At 39.1% G+C, this 16924-nt stretch overlaps 1 protein-coding gene across 2 annotated transcripts in view; it reads right to left on the bottom strand.

Annotated features, from left to right (window-relative positions):
• Window positions 1-16924, bottom strand: part of LOC121386640 (multidrug resistance-associated protein 1-like) — a 111745-nt gene that overhangs the window by 66278 nt on the left and 28543 nt on the right. The window contains exons 8-13 of one of the 2 annotated variants that reach the window (XM_041517610.1): window positions 15409-15526; window positions 9098-9234; window positions 7170-7350; window positions 6546-6677; window positions 1622-1810; window positions 38-175 (exon numbers count right to left, since the gene is read on the bottom strand). In XM_041517610.1, coding sequence (XP_041373544.1) covers window positions 38-175; window positions 1622-1810; window positions 6546-6677; window positions 7170-7350; window positions 9098-9234; window positions 15409-15526 — 895 coding nt within the window. The remainder of the gene's footprint in view (window positions 1-37; window positions 176-1621; window positions 1811-6545; window positions 6678-7169; window positions 7351-9097; window positions 9235-15408; window positions 15527-16924) is intronic. The other variant, XM_041517611.1, reaches the window with a different exon arrangement.

The raw sequence follows: 16924 nt of genomic DNA, 5'->3' as shown, positions 1-16924 counted from the left end.
TACGGCCAATGCTATCAGGAGGTGTTTTTTAACTCACCAAGTAAGGTACGGTGGTCCAGGCAAAAGCTGTTAAAGCGCCGAGATATGCGATTTTCTTCAGATAGTTCAACTCTTGGTTTCGAATGTCCGATATCTTCTTTTGAAATGACACCTCCCAGGCATACAGTTTTAACACCTAAAATCAAGAGAAAATTATGACATGTAACTTAACCTTCAGACTACATTTTGACAATTTTTGACAAAAACCACATTGATGGGTATAAACTTTTACTCACATATTTTCACTTAAATTTTTTTTTTATAAATAGGCCTACATAAAATAAAGTTTATATTTGAATCGTTAAGTATTATTTTCAGGGTTTTTTCTCATTTTTATGATATTTTAGATTAGTTATTGTTGATTAAAATTAGGCAAAATATAGAAAAAAGTAGCATTTACTTACGGGCATTTGTGGCCAGATATCCAGTATTTATGTTCATTATTTCCACTAATTGTGTTTTGGAAACAAACTATGATTCATATCCCAATATTTCATGATTTTCATTGTGGGTAAAAATTGTCAAATTTATTATCAAATTAGCTATCAAAATCCGCTGTCGATTCCTGAAAATGACTGCGACGTTTGGCCGTTGTTGTCAAGTGAAAATACTTGCCCAAAATCTAAAGCTACCATACTATCAAATAATCTATTTCCTAGTGTATTATTATTATTTCTGGAGAGTGCTGTGTGCAAAACAGTGGTTAATATGAATTGGGGAATGCACTGTACATAGTCAGAAGGTTAATTAATCCAATAAAAAGGAAAGGAATTATTCATAAAAGCCCAACACACTTTGTGGCTGTGTACTACTGCTGCCTAACAGGATACCCCACTGAAAAATCAGCATGAGATTCTTTATACGCACTCCCTCAGACAGACAGCACATACCTCAGACATTGGTGCATCAGTGATGACAAGAAACAAGTCCAGTGGGGACAGGCAATGCTACAACCCATCCCACCTCTGTGTGAGTTCTATCACTGAGTCTCATCCCATCCCATACTGGATGGTAGTTAACAAGCATTCTGAGAGTACTGCTAAAGCAATGCATGTCCCCTACCGGGCCCAATTTTTTTTCGTATCTCCTAAGTTCAAGGACCATAACTCTGGCAAAAATGGGTAAATTGTCATGAAATTCAAAGTCAAAATTTGTTTTGTTTAATGACACCACTAGAGCACATTGATTAATTAATCATCAGCTATTGGATGTCAAACAGTTGGTCATTAGAGGAAACCCGCTACATTTTTCCAGTAGTAGCAAGGGATCTTTTATATGCACTTTCCCTCAAACAGGAAAGCACATACCACAGCCTTTGACCAGTTGTGGTGCACTGGTGGGAATGGGAAAAATTCTAGTCAGTTGAATGGATTCACAGAGCAATGAAACAGTAAATGATAAAGCAGTTCAGCTCAATATCTTGAAACATTGTACTCTTTTTGTTCACAGAAAAAACCCATGTTTTAACCCAAATTCAAGTGCCATAAAATGGGTAAATTGCCATGAAAGTTAAACTAATGTGAATGTTAAATACTGTATTTAAAAACTCAGTGACAATACAGATTACAAACTGTTTACCTACCTTAATTCCATTGAGAACTTCATTGATGAGTTTGATTCTCGTATCTTTGAGCTTCATCTGTTGTATCTGGTACTTGCGTTGTTTGTTGGCTATGAAGCCAATGATTGGAAACAAGAGAAGCATCACAGCGAGACCGGCGAACACGGAGGACCCCAGCTGTTCATACAGCATGTACAGCGCTATGGAAATCTGTAAAGACAGGAAAACAGCTGTTCATACAGCATGTACAGCGCTATGGAAATCTGTAAACAAAGACAGGAAAACAACTGTTCATACAGCATGTACAGCGCTATGGAAATCTGTAAACAAAGACAGGAAAACAGCTGTTCATACAGCATGTACAGCGCTATGGAAATCTGTAAAGACAGGAAAACAGCTGTTCATACAGCATGTACAGTGCTATGGAAATCTGTAAAGACAGGAAAAATCATACAGCATGTACAGCGCTATGGATATCTGTAAAGACAGGAAAACAGCTGTCACTATGTAACTACAACATAAACCTGAAGGGGGTAGACCACACGATGTCAGACCTGTCAACCTTTAGTCAAGAGAAAGCAGGAGGTGTGTGTCGAAAAAGCAGGAGATTTTTTAAATTCACACAATTTAACCCAAAATCGCAACATTTAAAAAAAAAATTATTACATGGCTGTTAACTGTCCATCGTGAGACGGATTTCCGTCGTCAGAGAAATTTTGGAAATTATTTTTTCAATCACTTCGGCCAATTTTCTGTTTCCGTAATGTCAACCCAATCACTTCGGCCGTTTTCTTTGCCCCACTGACCCCCCCTTAGGTACCTATCGGATGGGTATAATCTACCGTACATTTTGGGGCTGATGAACGGCCCCATTCCCCTAACGTAAATTCCCAATCCAATATCAAACCTTTTCCCAATTACGACCCAACAGTTTCCCAATAAAAATTCCCAAAGTTGCTCTTATCGCGGATACTTGAACTCATAATTTTTTTTTTTTAATTTAGCTAATTGTCATTTTATTTTAACATATATGTATTACTAAAGACCCCAAAGTAAAATATGACACGGTCACAAAACGTTACAAGGGGAGAGGGGTATTGAACCTGCAAGATTTTGCGTTACGTATTGTTAAATGACACAAAGATCAACAAAGGACTATTCAACATTAGCGTAATGCAGCATCAGACATTGGCTTTTACCTCAATTTTTAACGACCCCCTCCCCCTCACATAATGAATTTGCAATAACACAAGGGCCACCCGATGTAAATGTATTTGAATATTTGATTTGCCGTCCATGAGCTAGCGGTCAAGCCTAAATAAATAATATCAGGTAATAATGCAAACTTTAAAAAAAATGCCCGTACTAGGGCCGTAGCTTGTGAAAGAACACCCCAGCAAATGTCAGCCTAATAGGACTATTTCCCAGTGGTGTAGCCGGGGGTGGGTGGGGGGGGAATGGGGGGTGGGTCAGTATTGCCATGCCCGCCCCCCCCCCCCCCCCCCCAATCCCGGGAAATCTTTACCTTTTCGCTTATTAATAACTTTAAAAAGGTTCCTGTGTCATATCCCACTACACAAGTGCCACCCCCCCCCCCCCCCCCCCCCCAATACAAAATCCTGCCTACGCCACTGCTATTTCCATTAATATAGGTTCACTGCAGGACCCATCAAATTAATGTTTTTGTCCAATAAAATAAATAACATGGTGTGGGATGGGAGAAATACATGTTTAAAATGGACGACAATTGTCATATAAAACATTACCATTTTGAATGCCCTGTACCTTGAAATTTCAGTCACAACATTTTACTTTTGTTAACAGCCATGTTATTACAATAAGTTATATGAATACTATATAATGTCATATATACTTCTTAACCTTAGATCTTGGCATTAAAAAAAAATAAAAAATTATAATTAAAAACATTTTTTTTTTTTTTTTTAAAGTTTAAATATTATTATGATTTAATACATATTTAAAAAAAAAAAAAAAAATTTATCCAAAAATGTTAAGAACATGAACAAGAAATAAAAAATTTAATTAGTACATTTACGGTATTACACTTACAGCCTTACAGGTTGCGTTACATTATCATTTGTGGTTAGTCTAAGTACCAAAGACAAATTTATATAAATCTTATAAATTAATATTCAGTTTTTACTATAATGAGGAACGGTGGCGTGGTACTTATTTAAAATCATTATAATGATGCAATAAATATTGTATTTTCATTAATCATAAGTAAAACCTCATTACGGACATCCTGTGAAATATACCGGAATTATACCCATTTCCGTGAGTAACTTTATGTCAATGTCAAACACAACATTTTTTAATTGTACAAAAATAATTTGTTGAAGAGTACTCTTATAACCAACATTTTACTGCACAAACATACAAAATTAACTGACACAAGTATGTTTATACAGCTAATTGGTCTTTTCGTTGTCTTGCTGAGACATGGGATTTTAACATGCATCGTGTGTATTGCTGTCAACTCGGAGTCTGGCAGTTCAGATTCGTCATAGTTGCATTATGTAATCCAGTGGGAAGACATTTTACAATTCAGAGGTGTCATTAGAACTAAATTGGATTGTTTTTTTTGTTTTTTTTTATGCAACACTGAATGTCAATACACAGCCTGTTCAATTAGTGGCAACACGCATTGTAGCCATTACGATGACAACAAACATTATAATAACACGTCATTTTATAAACTCCATGTTCTTTTTTAACAATATAAATAGGCTATCCCACAATTCTCACTTCGGCAAAGGTTAAACAGTCGGGACAATTCGGCCTGTTACATTCTCAGAAACCGAAAGTAGTCAACATTTTCCGAATGAGAAAAAAAAGGTAGAGTTACTTCCCTTATGTTATTTTGACAAAAGAGGATCGATTTTTTTTTTATGCTTACAAAAATGTCATTTAACAGGAGAAACTGTCTCCCGCACAGGTAAAAGGAGATTTAATCAAATACCGGGAGACTCCCGCGGAATCCTGGAGGGTTGACAGGTCTGCACGATGTAGAGATAACACAAACCTGAAGGGGGCAGACCACACAATGTAGAGAAAGTCCATGTTACTATAACAACACAAACCTGAAGTGGGGCAGACCACACCGATGTAGAGAAAGTCCATGCTACTATAACATAAACAAACCTGAAGGGAGGCAGACCACACTATGTAGAGAAAGTCCATGTTACTATAACAACACAAACCTGAAGTGGGGCAGACCACACGATGTAGAGAAAGTCCATGTTACTATAACAACACAAACCTGAAGGGGGGCAGACCACACAATGTAGAGAAAGTCCATCAGGGATCGATTTTGGCCCACAGCACTACGGCTATTGCCGTAGGTGCCCTTGTTACTGGACGCGGTGCCCCGATAAATTGGACTGTGTCCACGGCCATAAGTAGCCGTGGTTGCCTTCCTTGTATGCCCTAGTGCCCTTCTCATGCCTGGTACCAACTAAATTGAACTTTGCAGCATTTGTCACTTGCCATGTATTCGTCCATAAGAACAGAAATCCAAAGAAATTATTGCCGACTCTCAGACACGCAATTTCGATGGGCGCAGCCATATTGTTATTGTTTACAAGCCACAGATCCGAGAACCACGTGGTCGCCGAGAAGTAACTGCGCAGTCGCTCTATAAAGACTGTTCTGCGCAGGGAAGATCACGCCAGGTCAAGGTCAGTATTATGTTGATTAGCCATTCCTCCATGATTATATAATATTGTTTTGTTTTGCAATGCCGCGTAAAGACCGTATTAAAGAAAATCAAAGAACATGAGCTCAGCTTTGCTGCAGCAAGATGCATGAAAGTATCTAGCTTCTTCAGGTACACAATACTTTCCATGAGTGAAGTTTAGCAGCGGTGGGCGGCATAGTTCAACTTGTTTGCGCCGCTGCTTAGCGACGATCATGCATGCTGTTAGTGTTGCATTCACAGGGGCTAGCAGCGTGTTTAAATCAACCAAAGGGTGTTCAAGCACACCCCTCCTGGGCCAGACCCTACCCAGGACGGGGGGGGGGGGGGGAGAGAAAAGGCGAAATAGACTGCTATTACTTTAATAATAATCATTTATTGAATTAATGGACTTTTTATTATTAAAATTTTGAAATATAAATATTTATATGTCAGGACTAAATATTTTTTTCTGTGCTCAGGTCAAAAGGGTATAAATTATAAAATAAAGTATTTCCCTAAAAGAGGGAGTTTTTGATTGAGCAATTGATTGGCTCCAAAATAAAAACAATACCGGCTACAAGGGAATTACAAAGCCAAGATCTAAAAGCGATAATGGGAGAGACGCACTTTTTTTATAGGACGTTTCACGGTGACGTCACGCATAGAGTCAAGTGATCGACTGAAGCCATTTGGCTGGCAAAACACTGTAAACTGGCTGTATTGCTGTGTATTTCAAGGGTTTTTTCAAAATATAAAGAGTAAATCTGGTTATAAAAATGGGAAAAATGAAGATAAACTGTAGTGAATTGCCAGTTTGAATCAAAATTTGAAAAACCTATTACAATTAGTTTTCAAATTTTGATAAAATCAACGATTTACTACCGTTTTTCTTCTGTTTCACTTTCAGTTTTAGTCTTAAAATTACTCGTTTGTTGAGAGAAAAATCATCACTTACTTTATTTCATTCATTGTGTCCTGTGGAATGGAACCTCATCTCTCACTTGCATCAGTGAAAACTTTACAGAAAGTGGCCTTGGTGCCCTACCCTTGAAAGAAATGTTGCCCTTGGTGCCCTGCCCACTGGCCTTGGTGCCCCAAAAATTCCCTCAAACCCAAAGCCAAAATGGCCGTGCCCTGATTTTTTTTTAATTCTACCCCTGGTCCATGTTACTATAACAACACAAACCTGAAGGGAGGCAGACCACACTATGTAGAGAAAGTCCATGTTACTATAACAACACAAACCTGAAGTGGGGCAGACCACACGATGTAGAGATAGCCTGTGACGTCTTGTAACCGCAGACAATCCACTGACATCAGATTGACGATTTCCCCAACCGTAGAGCTTTTCCTTGCCTCATTGCTAATTGTCAAAGCCTTTAAAGAAAAACAACTCAACATTCAAAACTAGCATAACTTACAGAATATAGGCATATGGGCTCCCATTTTGCCCGAAATAAACGAAACTGCCCGAATCTTGGAAAAATAATTTAATCATATTAGCATTACTATTAAACAGATATATAGGGTTGCAAATTAATCACTATGTATTTTTACATGGATTACAACTAATTTTGAGGGTAGAATGATGGAAACATAGTGTCGTAAAGTAAACAAATGATCACAGTAAGTAAGAGTTACCTTTCTTGTTAATAGAATCATATAGCCTGTTAAATTAATGACTGATAAAAACACACTGAGAATGCAATTCATAGTCAAAACAAAACACGTTTGATTTACAGGACTGCTAAAACGACACAGATGTCGCTTTCCCCGTAAAGAGATAAGCGACGTAAATGTTGTTCTCCATGTCAAAGGGTTAAAAACAATCCCCATATTCGGAGCCTGTTATTGGAAGATATACTTTACCTTCTTATAGACCGCTGAAATGACTGCTGACCGAATTCTCATACCCAGAGTCATACTTATGTGGAAATGGTACTGGTAAAAACACGACTGTAGAAAGGCCACGACAAAAAAGCCACCAGCATAGACGTAACCCTTCCATTCAAACTTGCTGCCGTGTATCTGAACATAGGCAATCAAGGCACTGAAAGAAAGAAGAACATTTCCCCCATCAATAGAGAAAGGTTTGTTTAATGACACCTCAGCACATTGCGAACCACCATGTGCAATGGGGCATGCTTTAATACATAGATATACACGTAGGAAGATGTCAGTCACTGAAGGGGTGCGATGGGGGAGGTATTAACAAGGTTCGAAACTCACCAAAAAATATGATGGCCCAAAATATAATAATGCATATTGGCAAATTATGGTAAGCGAGCCACGAGCAAGATTTTAATTATGTGAAATACAAATATTAATAGTGGCTCATATGTTATAGCTCTAAAGAAGATAATATTATTTTGGTGACGAACTCCATTATTTTTTAATATTTAAGTCGCCCAAACAGGATATTGGTCGCATTTGGCGACCTGGCCACAGGCCGTTTTGAGCCCTGATTAAATGTCTGTCACACACACACACACACACACACACACACACATGACACACACACACACACGACACACACAGACACACACACGACACACACACACACACACACATACAGACACACACACACACAGACACACACACACAACACAGACACAGACACACACACAGACAACACAGACACACACACCACTTGCACAAAGTGAAACTGCTAAAAACCGAACCCTCTGTAAACCAAAATCGTCTCAAAAAAGGAAGGAAATGGTTTATTTAATGACGTACTCAACACATTTTATTTATGGTTATATGGTGTTGGACATATGATTAAGGACCACACACATATTGAGGGAGAAAACCTGCTGTCACCACTTCATGGGCTACTCTTTTTGATTAGCAGCAAGGGATCTTTTATATGCACCATCCCAAAAACAGGATAGCACATACCACAGCCTCAAAAATGGAGGGGAGGGATGTAGCCCAGTGGTAAAGTGCCTGCCTGATGAGTCCATTGGACTCTTTTCTTGTTCCAGCCAGTGCACCACGACTGGTATATCAAACACCATGGTATGTGCTGTCTTGTCTGTGGGATGGTGCATATAAAAGATCGCTTTCTACTAATGAAAAAATGTAGCAGGTTTCCTCTCTAAGACTATATGTCAAAATTACCAAATGTTTGACATCCAATAGCCGATGATTAGCAAGCATTTTGAGAGTACTGCTAAAGCAATACATGTCACCTAGCGGGCACAAATTTTCATATCTCCTAAATGTAAGGGGCCATAACCCTGCCAAGAAAGTCAAACTTGATCTGTAACAGTACATGATAAAACTATAAATAGTCAAAGGTTTGACAGTAACTGTAACTTTACGACTGATAAATTATTCTAACTGCTCTGAAACACTATACACAATAAAAACTATGAAATACATGCAAGTACCAGTATAGAGTTTAAAATCCAAAAATAAACTGTTTGGGCAAGCTCATATGAAAAATAACCCAGTCTCAAAAGGGTTAAATATTATACTGAAAAATGAAAGAAAGGCCCCCAGTACGGTTGAAAAACAAGTACATGTATGATACAGGGGTGGGAATTGGTGAACTGTAAAAAAACAAGGAGAGGAAATCTAGAGCGGTCCCGGAAATTCTTGAAATCCTAGATTAAATCTGTGCCATCTGACACATTTTGGAGGAAAGGCCAATAAAAATGCGAGGAAATGCAATGTTCCATAAGAGAAAAACCGCGGATCCGAGGAGAATTCCCAGCCCTGATGACAAGGAACCTTCTTAGACATGGGCAGGATATTGCTTTTAAGGATATCTTTATGCACACAGTTCTTACTTGAGAAGCAGTGGGTTGACAAACTGCAGCAAATCATAGAAGATTTTCCACACGTGTGATAAAAGCAGTGTCCACCCGTACAGTTTAAACAACACTCGGAACAGGGACGGCTTCTTTAACTTCAATGGTTTTTTCTGCTTCATAAAAAAGGTGAAACAAAATTAAAGACATTAGCATTGTGTCTCTTTAAAAATATCAAATATAAATTTAAAAAATCTAAAGAATAAATTCTAAACAAGTGGGCCTAAGTCACTCACCTGGTATTTCAAAGTGAACAATAGCAATGATTTATCATAGATGGTTTTTACAAACAAAAATGCATGCTTGCGGCAAGGTTGTCGCAAGGTAGTTACAACCTTGTAACAAGGTTGTACAAAGGTTGTACAAGCAATGCAAGCTATTTGCAAGCTAACACAGCTCGCGTAAGGTAGTCAGTAATTCTGCAAGCTTCCCGCAAGCATATTTTCATTTTGCAAGCTTAAATAATTGCTGCATGCTTGCGCAAGCTAGCTACATGCTTGCTGCATGCATATCTTCAACTCGCTAGCTTCCCACAAGCATGTTTTCATTTTGCAAGCTTGCTGCATGCTTGCACAAGCTTGCTGCAAGGTATTCACAAGCGTGTGGCAAGCTTGCTACTACCTAGTTGCAAGCATGCAAGAAAAGCTTGCAACAAGCTAGTCGCATGGTTGTAAAAAGGTTCCAAATACTAGCTCAAAACGTGGTAGTTACGCGGTTGCCGCAAAGGTTGTTACTAGCTATTTAATAAGCTTGCAATTTTTGTATTTGACATTAACGTAACAAATGAACAAATGAAGATATTCATAGTATATATTATATAGGGCCTACACTTTTAACACAGCATATGCCTCAATATCGTGAATTCCAATTCCACCTGCTATACAGTTAGGGAATAAATGAGCCATCACACGCGAAAACCTACAACTTAGCATGATGTCAGAAACCGAGTAAACGCGGCTCAAAGTTTGACGTCACATGTAAATGTGGAAGTAAAACTTGACATGCTGTTTGCGTTGTTTGTTTTGAAGAATTTAGAAGATGACATCTTCTTCTTTACATGATGATCAGTTTGAAATAAACATATATCTGTATGTACAATAGTGTTTGGTTACTATTTTGTATTTTGTACCTGAGAACATATTGGTCGAGATCGTCAGTGATACCATCAGTACTTTGATACACATTTACAAGCATAGGGCAAAGTCCTATATATATATCAATATGGTATGCAAGTAACACACGTTTTAATAACGTACATGATTATACATAACATAAAGTTCAGCAACTTTTCCAGAAGTTAGACCAAACATCAAATTAGGATCGTATTGGGTTGCATGGGTCTACCCACTCGGTTAGACCTACCTATTCTGTCGACTACAATCAACACCACTATTTCTACTCCTATTTCAGTTTATAATATAAATACTGAAAACTAAATCATTTCCTACAACCCCCCCCCCCCTCCGCAAAAAAATATATATATATATATATATATACACATGTACATATATATATATTTGTAACAATACTACATTTTTAGTTATTTATTTTACCATCATTTGCAAACAAATTTACTGTCGTCTGCACACACATTGGAGTACGGTAACAGAAATGTTTCATTTATATACCTTTATTATAAGTCATGATATCATTGCATAAGCTGGTCTAGAGATTAACATGCGGAAGTATACAATGTAGTAGATCAATTCTTGAAAGTTCATTTCGTCTACTTTGATTTTGAAAACGTGATGTCATTAATGCTGTATTTTTAAAAGATATAATTAAGATAGAGCCGAAATACATGTACCTGAGATTTAGTTTTGTAAAGTTATTACCTGTTATTTACCAAAAAATAAGACAAACTTTATTTTTTGCAAAGTTAAGTTTTCCCATGTGATGGCTCAAATGAAGATGTGATGGTCATGGTCATGAGAGGATCATTTAAACCAGGTTTGGTTGAAATCTACATGACAGAACTTGAGTACAAAATGAACAAGACATTTTTAACTTCTCAAGTTCCACCTGGCACATTTCAATAAAACTTAGTACAAATGATTCACTCATGGACCTGATCGGGCTAAATCAAGCAGTAATTTGACCATAGAGCACCACCATGACCTCTGATATACAAGTAGCAGTAATTTGATCATAGAGCACCACCATGACCTTTGATATACAAGTAGCAGTAATTTGACCATAGAGCACCACCATGACCTCTGATAGACTAGTAGCAGTAATTTGATCACAGAGCACCACCATGACCTCTGATAGACAAGTAGCAGTAATTTGATCACAGAGCACCACCATGACCTCTGATAGACTAGTAGCAGTAATTTGATCACAGAGCACCACCATGACCTCTGATAGACTAGTAGCAGTAATTTGATCATACAGCACCACCATGACCTCTGATATACAAGTAGCAGTAATTTGATCATACAGCACCACCATGACCTCTGATAGACAAGTAGCAGTAATTTGATCATACAGCACCACCATGACCTCTGATAGACAAGTAGCAGTAATTTGATCATAGACTCACCATGACCTCTGATAAACAAGTAGCAGTAATTTGATCACAGAGCACCACCATGACCTCTGATAGACAAGTAGCAGTAATTTGATCACAGAGCACCACCATGACCTCTGATAGACAAGTAGCAGTAATTTGATCATACAGCACCACCATGACCTCTGACAGACAAGTAGCAGTAATTTGATCACAGAGCACCACCATGACCTCTGACAGACAAGTAGCAGTAATTTGATCACAGAGCACCACCATGACCTCTGATAGACAAGTAGCAGTAATTTGATCATACAGCACCACCATGACCTCTGACAGACAAGTAGCAGTAATTTGATCATAGACTCACCATGACCTCTGATAGACAAGTAGCAGTAATTTGATCACAGAGCACCACCATGACCTCTGATAGACAAGTAGCAGTAATTTGATCATAGAGCACCACCATGACCTTTGATATACAAGTAGCAGTAATTTGACCATAGAGCACCACCATGACCTCTGATATACAAGTAGCAGTAATTTGACCATAGAGCACCACCATGACCTCTGATAGACTAGTAGCAGTAATTTGATCACAGAGCACCACCATGACCTCTGATAGACAAGTAGCAGTAATTTGATCACAGAGCACCACCATGACCTCTGATAGACAAGTAGCAGTAATTTGATCACAGAGCACCACCATGACCTCTGATAGACTAGTAGCAGTAATTTGATCATACAGCACCACCATGACCTCTGATATACAAGTAGCAGTAATTTGATCATACAGCACCACCATGACCTCTGATAGACAAGTAGCAGTAATTTGATCATACAGCACCACCATGACCTCTGATAGACAAGTAGCAGTAATTTGATCATAGACTCACCATGACCTCTGATAAACAAGTAGCAGTAATTTGATCACAGAGCACCACCATGACCTCTGATAGACAAGTAGCAGTAATTTGATCACAGAGCACCACCATGACCTCTGATAGACAAGTAGCAGTAATTTGATCATACAGCACCACCGACAAGTAGCAGTAATTTGATCACAGAGCACCACCATGACCTCTGACAGACAAGTAGCAGTAATTTGATCACAGAGCACCACCATGACCTCTGATAGACAAGTAGCAGTAATTTGATCATACAGCACCACCATGACCTCTGACAGACAAGTAGCAGTAATTTGATCATAGACTCACCATGACCTCTGATAGACAAGTAGCAGTAATTTGATCACAGAGCACCACCATGACCTCTGATAGACAAGTAGCAGTAATTTGATCACAGAGCACCACCATGACCTCTGATAAACCAGTAGCAGTAATTTGATCACAGAGCACCACCATGACCTCTGATAGACAAGTAGCAGTAATTTGATCAGACTCACCATGACCTCTGATAAACAAGTAGCAGTAATTTGATCACAGAGCACCACCATGACCTCTGATAGACAAGTAGCAGTAATTTGATCATACAGCACCACCATGACCTCTGCTAGACAAGTAGCAGTTATCTGATCATAAAGCACCACCATGACCTCATCTTCATAAATCAAGGCTAATTTTCGTTCCTCGTATTCAGCCTTGATACATGTAGTCAAGATTACTGATATCCACTACTAGTGCCCTCTATTGGAAGAAAATTTGTAACACCGATTATGTTACTTACATGATGACATTGCTGACCAATCACAGCATCGGTAACATGTGACAATCTTGAAAGCAATATCAAAAATTAACTGCCGAAACCTTTTTTTTAACATATCGTGACAAACACGTCACGTTTCCACGGACGCTGATGCTGCCATCTTTGATTACAATAACAAGGGAATCTATAAGGAGCATTGCGATTCATTGCAATCAGATCTCATCGCATCCAATGAAATTTAAGCATTTTGTGGCACGATTTCTTGACATGTATCAAGGCTGAATACGAGGAACGAATATTAGCCTTGATTTATGAAGATGCCATGACCTCTGATAGTCAAGTAGCAGTAATTTGATCACAGAGCACCACCATGACCTCTAATAGACAAGTAGCAGTAATTTGATCATAGAGCACCACCATGACCTCTGATAGACAAGTAGCAGTAATTTGATCATAGACTCACCATGACCTCTGATAGTCAAGTAGCAGTAATTTGATCACAGAGCACCACCATGACCTCTGATATACAAGTAGCAGTAATTTGATCACAGAGCACCACCATGACCTCTGATAGACAAGTAGCAGTAATTTGATCAGACTCACCATGACCTCTGATAAACAAGTAGCAGTAATTTGATCACAGAGCACCACCATGACCTCTGATAGACAAGTAGCAGTAATTTGATCATACAGCACCACCATGACCTCTGCTAGACAAGTAGCAGTTATCTGATCATAAAGCACCACCATGACCTCATCTTCATAAATCAAGGCTAATTTTCGTTCCTCGTATTCAGCCTTGATACATGTAGTCAAGATTACTGATATCCACTACTAGCGACCTCTATTGGAAGAAAATTTGTAACACCAATTATGTTACTTACATGATGACATTGCTGACCAATCACAGCATCGGTAACATGTGACAATCTTGAAAGCAATATCAAAAATTAACTGCCGAAACCTTTTTTTTAACATATCGTGACAAACACGTCACGTTTCCACGGAGGCTGACGCTGCCATCTTTGATTACAATAACAAGGGAATCTATAAGGAGCATTGCGATTCATTGCAATCAGATCTCATCGCATCCAATGAAATTTAAGCATTTTGTGGCACGATTTCTTGACATGTATCAAGGCTGAATATGAGGAACGAATATTAGCCTTGATTTATGAAGATGTCATGACCTCTGATAGTCAAGTAGCAGTAATTTGATCACAGAGCACCACCATGACCTCTAATAGACAAGTAGCAGTAATTTGATCATAGAGCACCACCATGACCTCTGATAGACAAGTAGCAGTAATTTGATCATACAGCACCACCATGACCTCTGATAGACAAGTAGCAGTAATTTGATCACAGAGCACCACCATGACCTCTGATAGACAAGTAGCAGTAATTTGATCACAGAGCACCACCATGACCTCTGATAGACAAGTAGCAGTAATTTCATCACAGATCACCACCATGCCCTCTGATATACAAGTAGCAGTAATTTCATCACAGATCACCACCATGACCTCTGATATACAAGTAGCAGTAATTTGATCACAGAGCACCACCATGACCTCTGATAGACAAGTAGCAGTAATTTCATCACAGATCACCACCATGCCCTCTGATATACAAGTAGCAGTAATTTCATCACAGATCACCACCATGACCTCTGATAGACAAGTAGCAGTAATTTGATCACAGAGCACCACCATGACCTCTGATAGACAAGTAGCAGTAATTTCATCACAGATCACCACCATGCCCTCTGATATACAAGTAGCAGTAATTTCATCACAGATCACCACCATGACCTGTGATAGACAAGTAGCAGTAATTTGATCATACAGCACCACCATGACCTCTGATAGACAAGTAGCAGTAATTTGATCATACAGGACCACCATGACCTCTGATAGACAAGTAGCAGTAATTTGATCATACAGCACCACCATGACCTCATAGACAAGTAGCAGTAATTTGATCATACAGCACCACCATGACCTCTGATATACAAGTAATCTATTTCAGTTACGGAGCACTGGTGGAGCTCAAAGGGGGGGGGGGGGAGGAAAGACGACAGTATTGGGGGAAGGGGGGAGGAAGTAATTTCACAAACCTGAGAACCATCAGTGAAACTGATTGAGTGAGACGAACCTTCCAGCAGTGGCGTCCTCTCATCCTTGTCAGCTGAAGTCTCCATATCAGCTCGTTGTGAATGTTGTTTAGTTTCTAATCTAAACAGATCAAATAGCTAAATATATACAAAAACGGTGAAATGTCTATAGTCCATACCACAGGGAATGCCGTTTTGCATATTATGAAATTTACTACAAGTTATGCATTTCTGAGCCGACTGTTTTCTAAATTGCCCACAAAAATGGTGGGTTTTGGTTGTTTGTTTTTTTGTTGTTTTTTTTTGGGGGGGGGGGGGGGGTGGTTCCAAAACAGTTTTACTTTTCTTCTTACATGAAACCAAACTGAAATTATTTCCAATATTTAAACAAATTTTTTATAAGAGGACTATAACACAAATATTTGTAATAAATCATCAAATTTTACTTTTAGGAGAATAAGTATTTGAAATGGTTATGAAATATCAAAGTTACAGTCCCTATACTTTTTTTTATACAATTCCATATTCAATAGGGTTATCGTTTATGGGGGCCGCCCGATATATATAGAGAATATATACTACTCAAAAGAATTTAAGGGTCAAAAATTTATAACCAAATAAGTTTCAGAGTGTATTAGATTGATGATGTGAACTACACCAAAAATTTAATTTATTGTTCCATATTTACAAAAAACCCACAAATAAACGTCACTGTATACAAGAAAGTCACATGACATGCTGTCAAAGTTGAAGGTTGTCAAACATGGATTTTACACATTAGAACATTCGTTTAATAGTGTGTGAATCCACCCCTGGCGCGAATACACTCGACACATCGTTGCCTCATGCTGTTGATCAGACGTCTGAAGAACTCTTGGGGAATGGCCTGCCACTCTGCCATAAGAAGTTGACCCAGATGATGAAGGTTGGCCGGAGGGGCATGGTTATCCCGAACTCTCCTGCCTAATTCGTCCCAGGTGTGCTCTATTGGGGCCAAATCAGGCGAATATGCTGGCCAATCCATCCTGGCGATACCTTGTTGTCTGAGAAAGTCCGTTACCACCCTGGCGCGGTGGGGTCTGGCATTGTCATCCTGCAGAACTGCCCCGCCGCCAATCTGCTGAAGGCCTGGGAGAACCAACGACCGGATAATCTCATTCAGATAGCGGATTCCATTCAGATTGCCATCCACCACAGAGGTGGGGTCCTGTGGTGGATAGAGATGCCGCCCCACCATGACGCTGCCACCACCGAACCGGTGACGTTGTCTAACGTTAACGTCAGCGAAGCGCTCACCAGGACGTCTGTAGACACGAACCCGACCGTCGTTGAACTGGAGACTAAACCTGGACTCATCAGTGAACATCACTCGACCCCACTGAACACGTTGCCACCGCAGATGAAGCGTGCACCAGTGACGTCTGGCCGTTCTGTGACGTGGTAGGAGTGGTGGTCGAACAGCCTGGCGACGGCAGCGTAGATTATTGGCTCTCAGACGATTGCGTATGGTTTGATCAGA

Source organism: Gigantopelta aegis, chromosome 12 (genome assembly GCF_016097555.1).
Source record: "Gigantopelta aegis isolate Gae_Host chromosome 12, Gae_host_genome, whole genome shotgun sequence".
NCBI classification, from domain to species: Eukaryota; Metazoa; Mollusca; class Gastropoda; order Neomphalida; family Peltospiridae; genus Gigantopelta; species Gigantopelta aegis.
The sequence above is the reverse complement of the archived record's forward strand: the minus strand, read 5'-3'. Positions and strand labels throughout refer to the sequence as shown.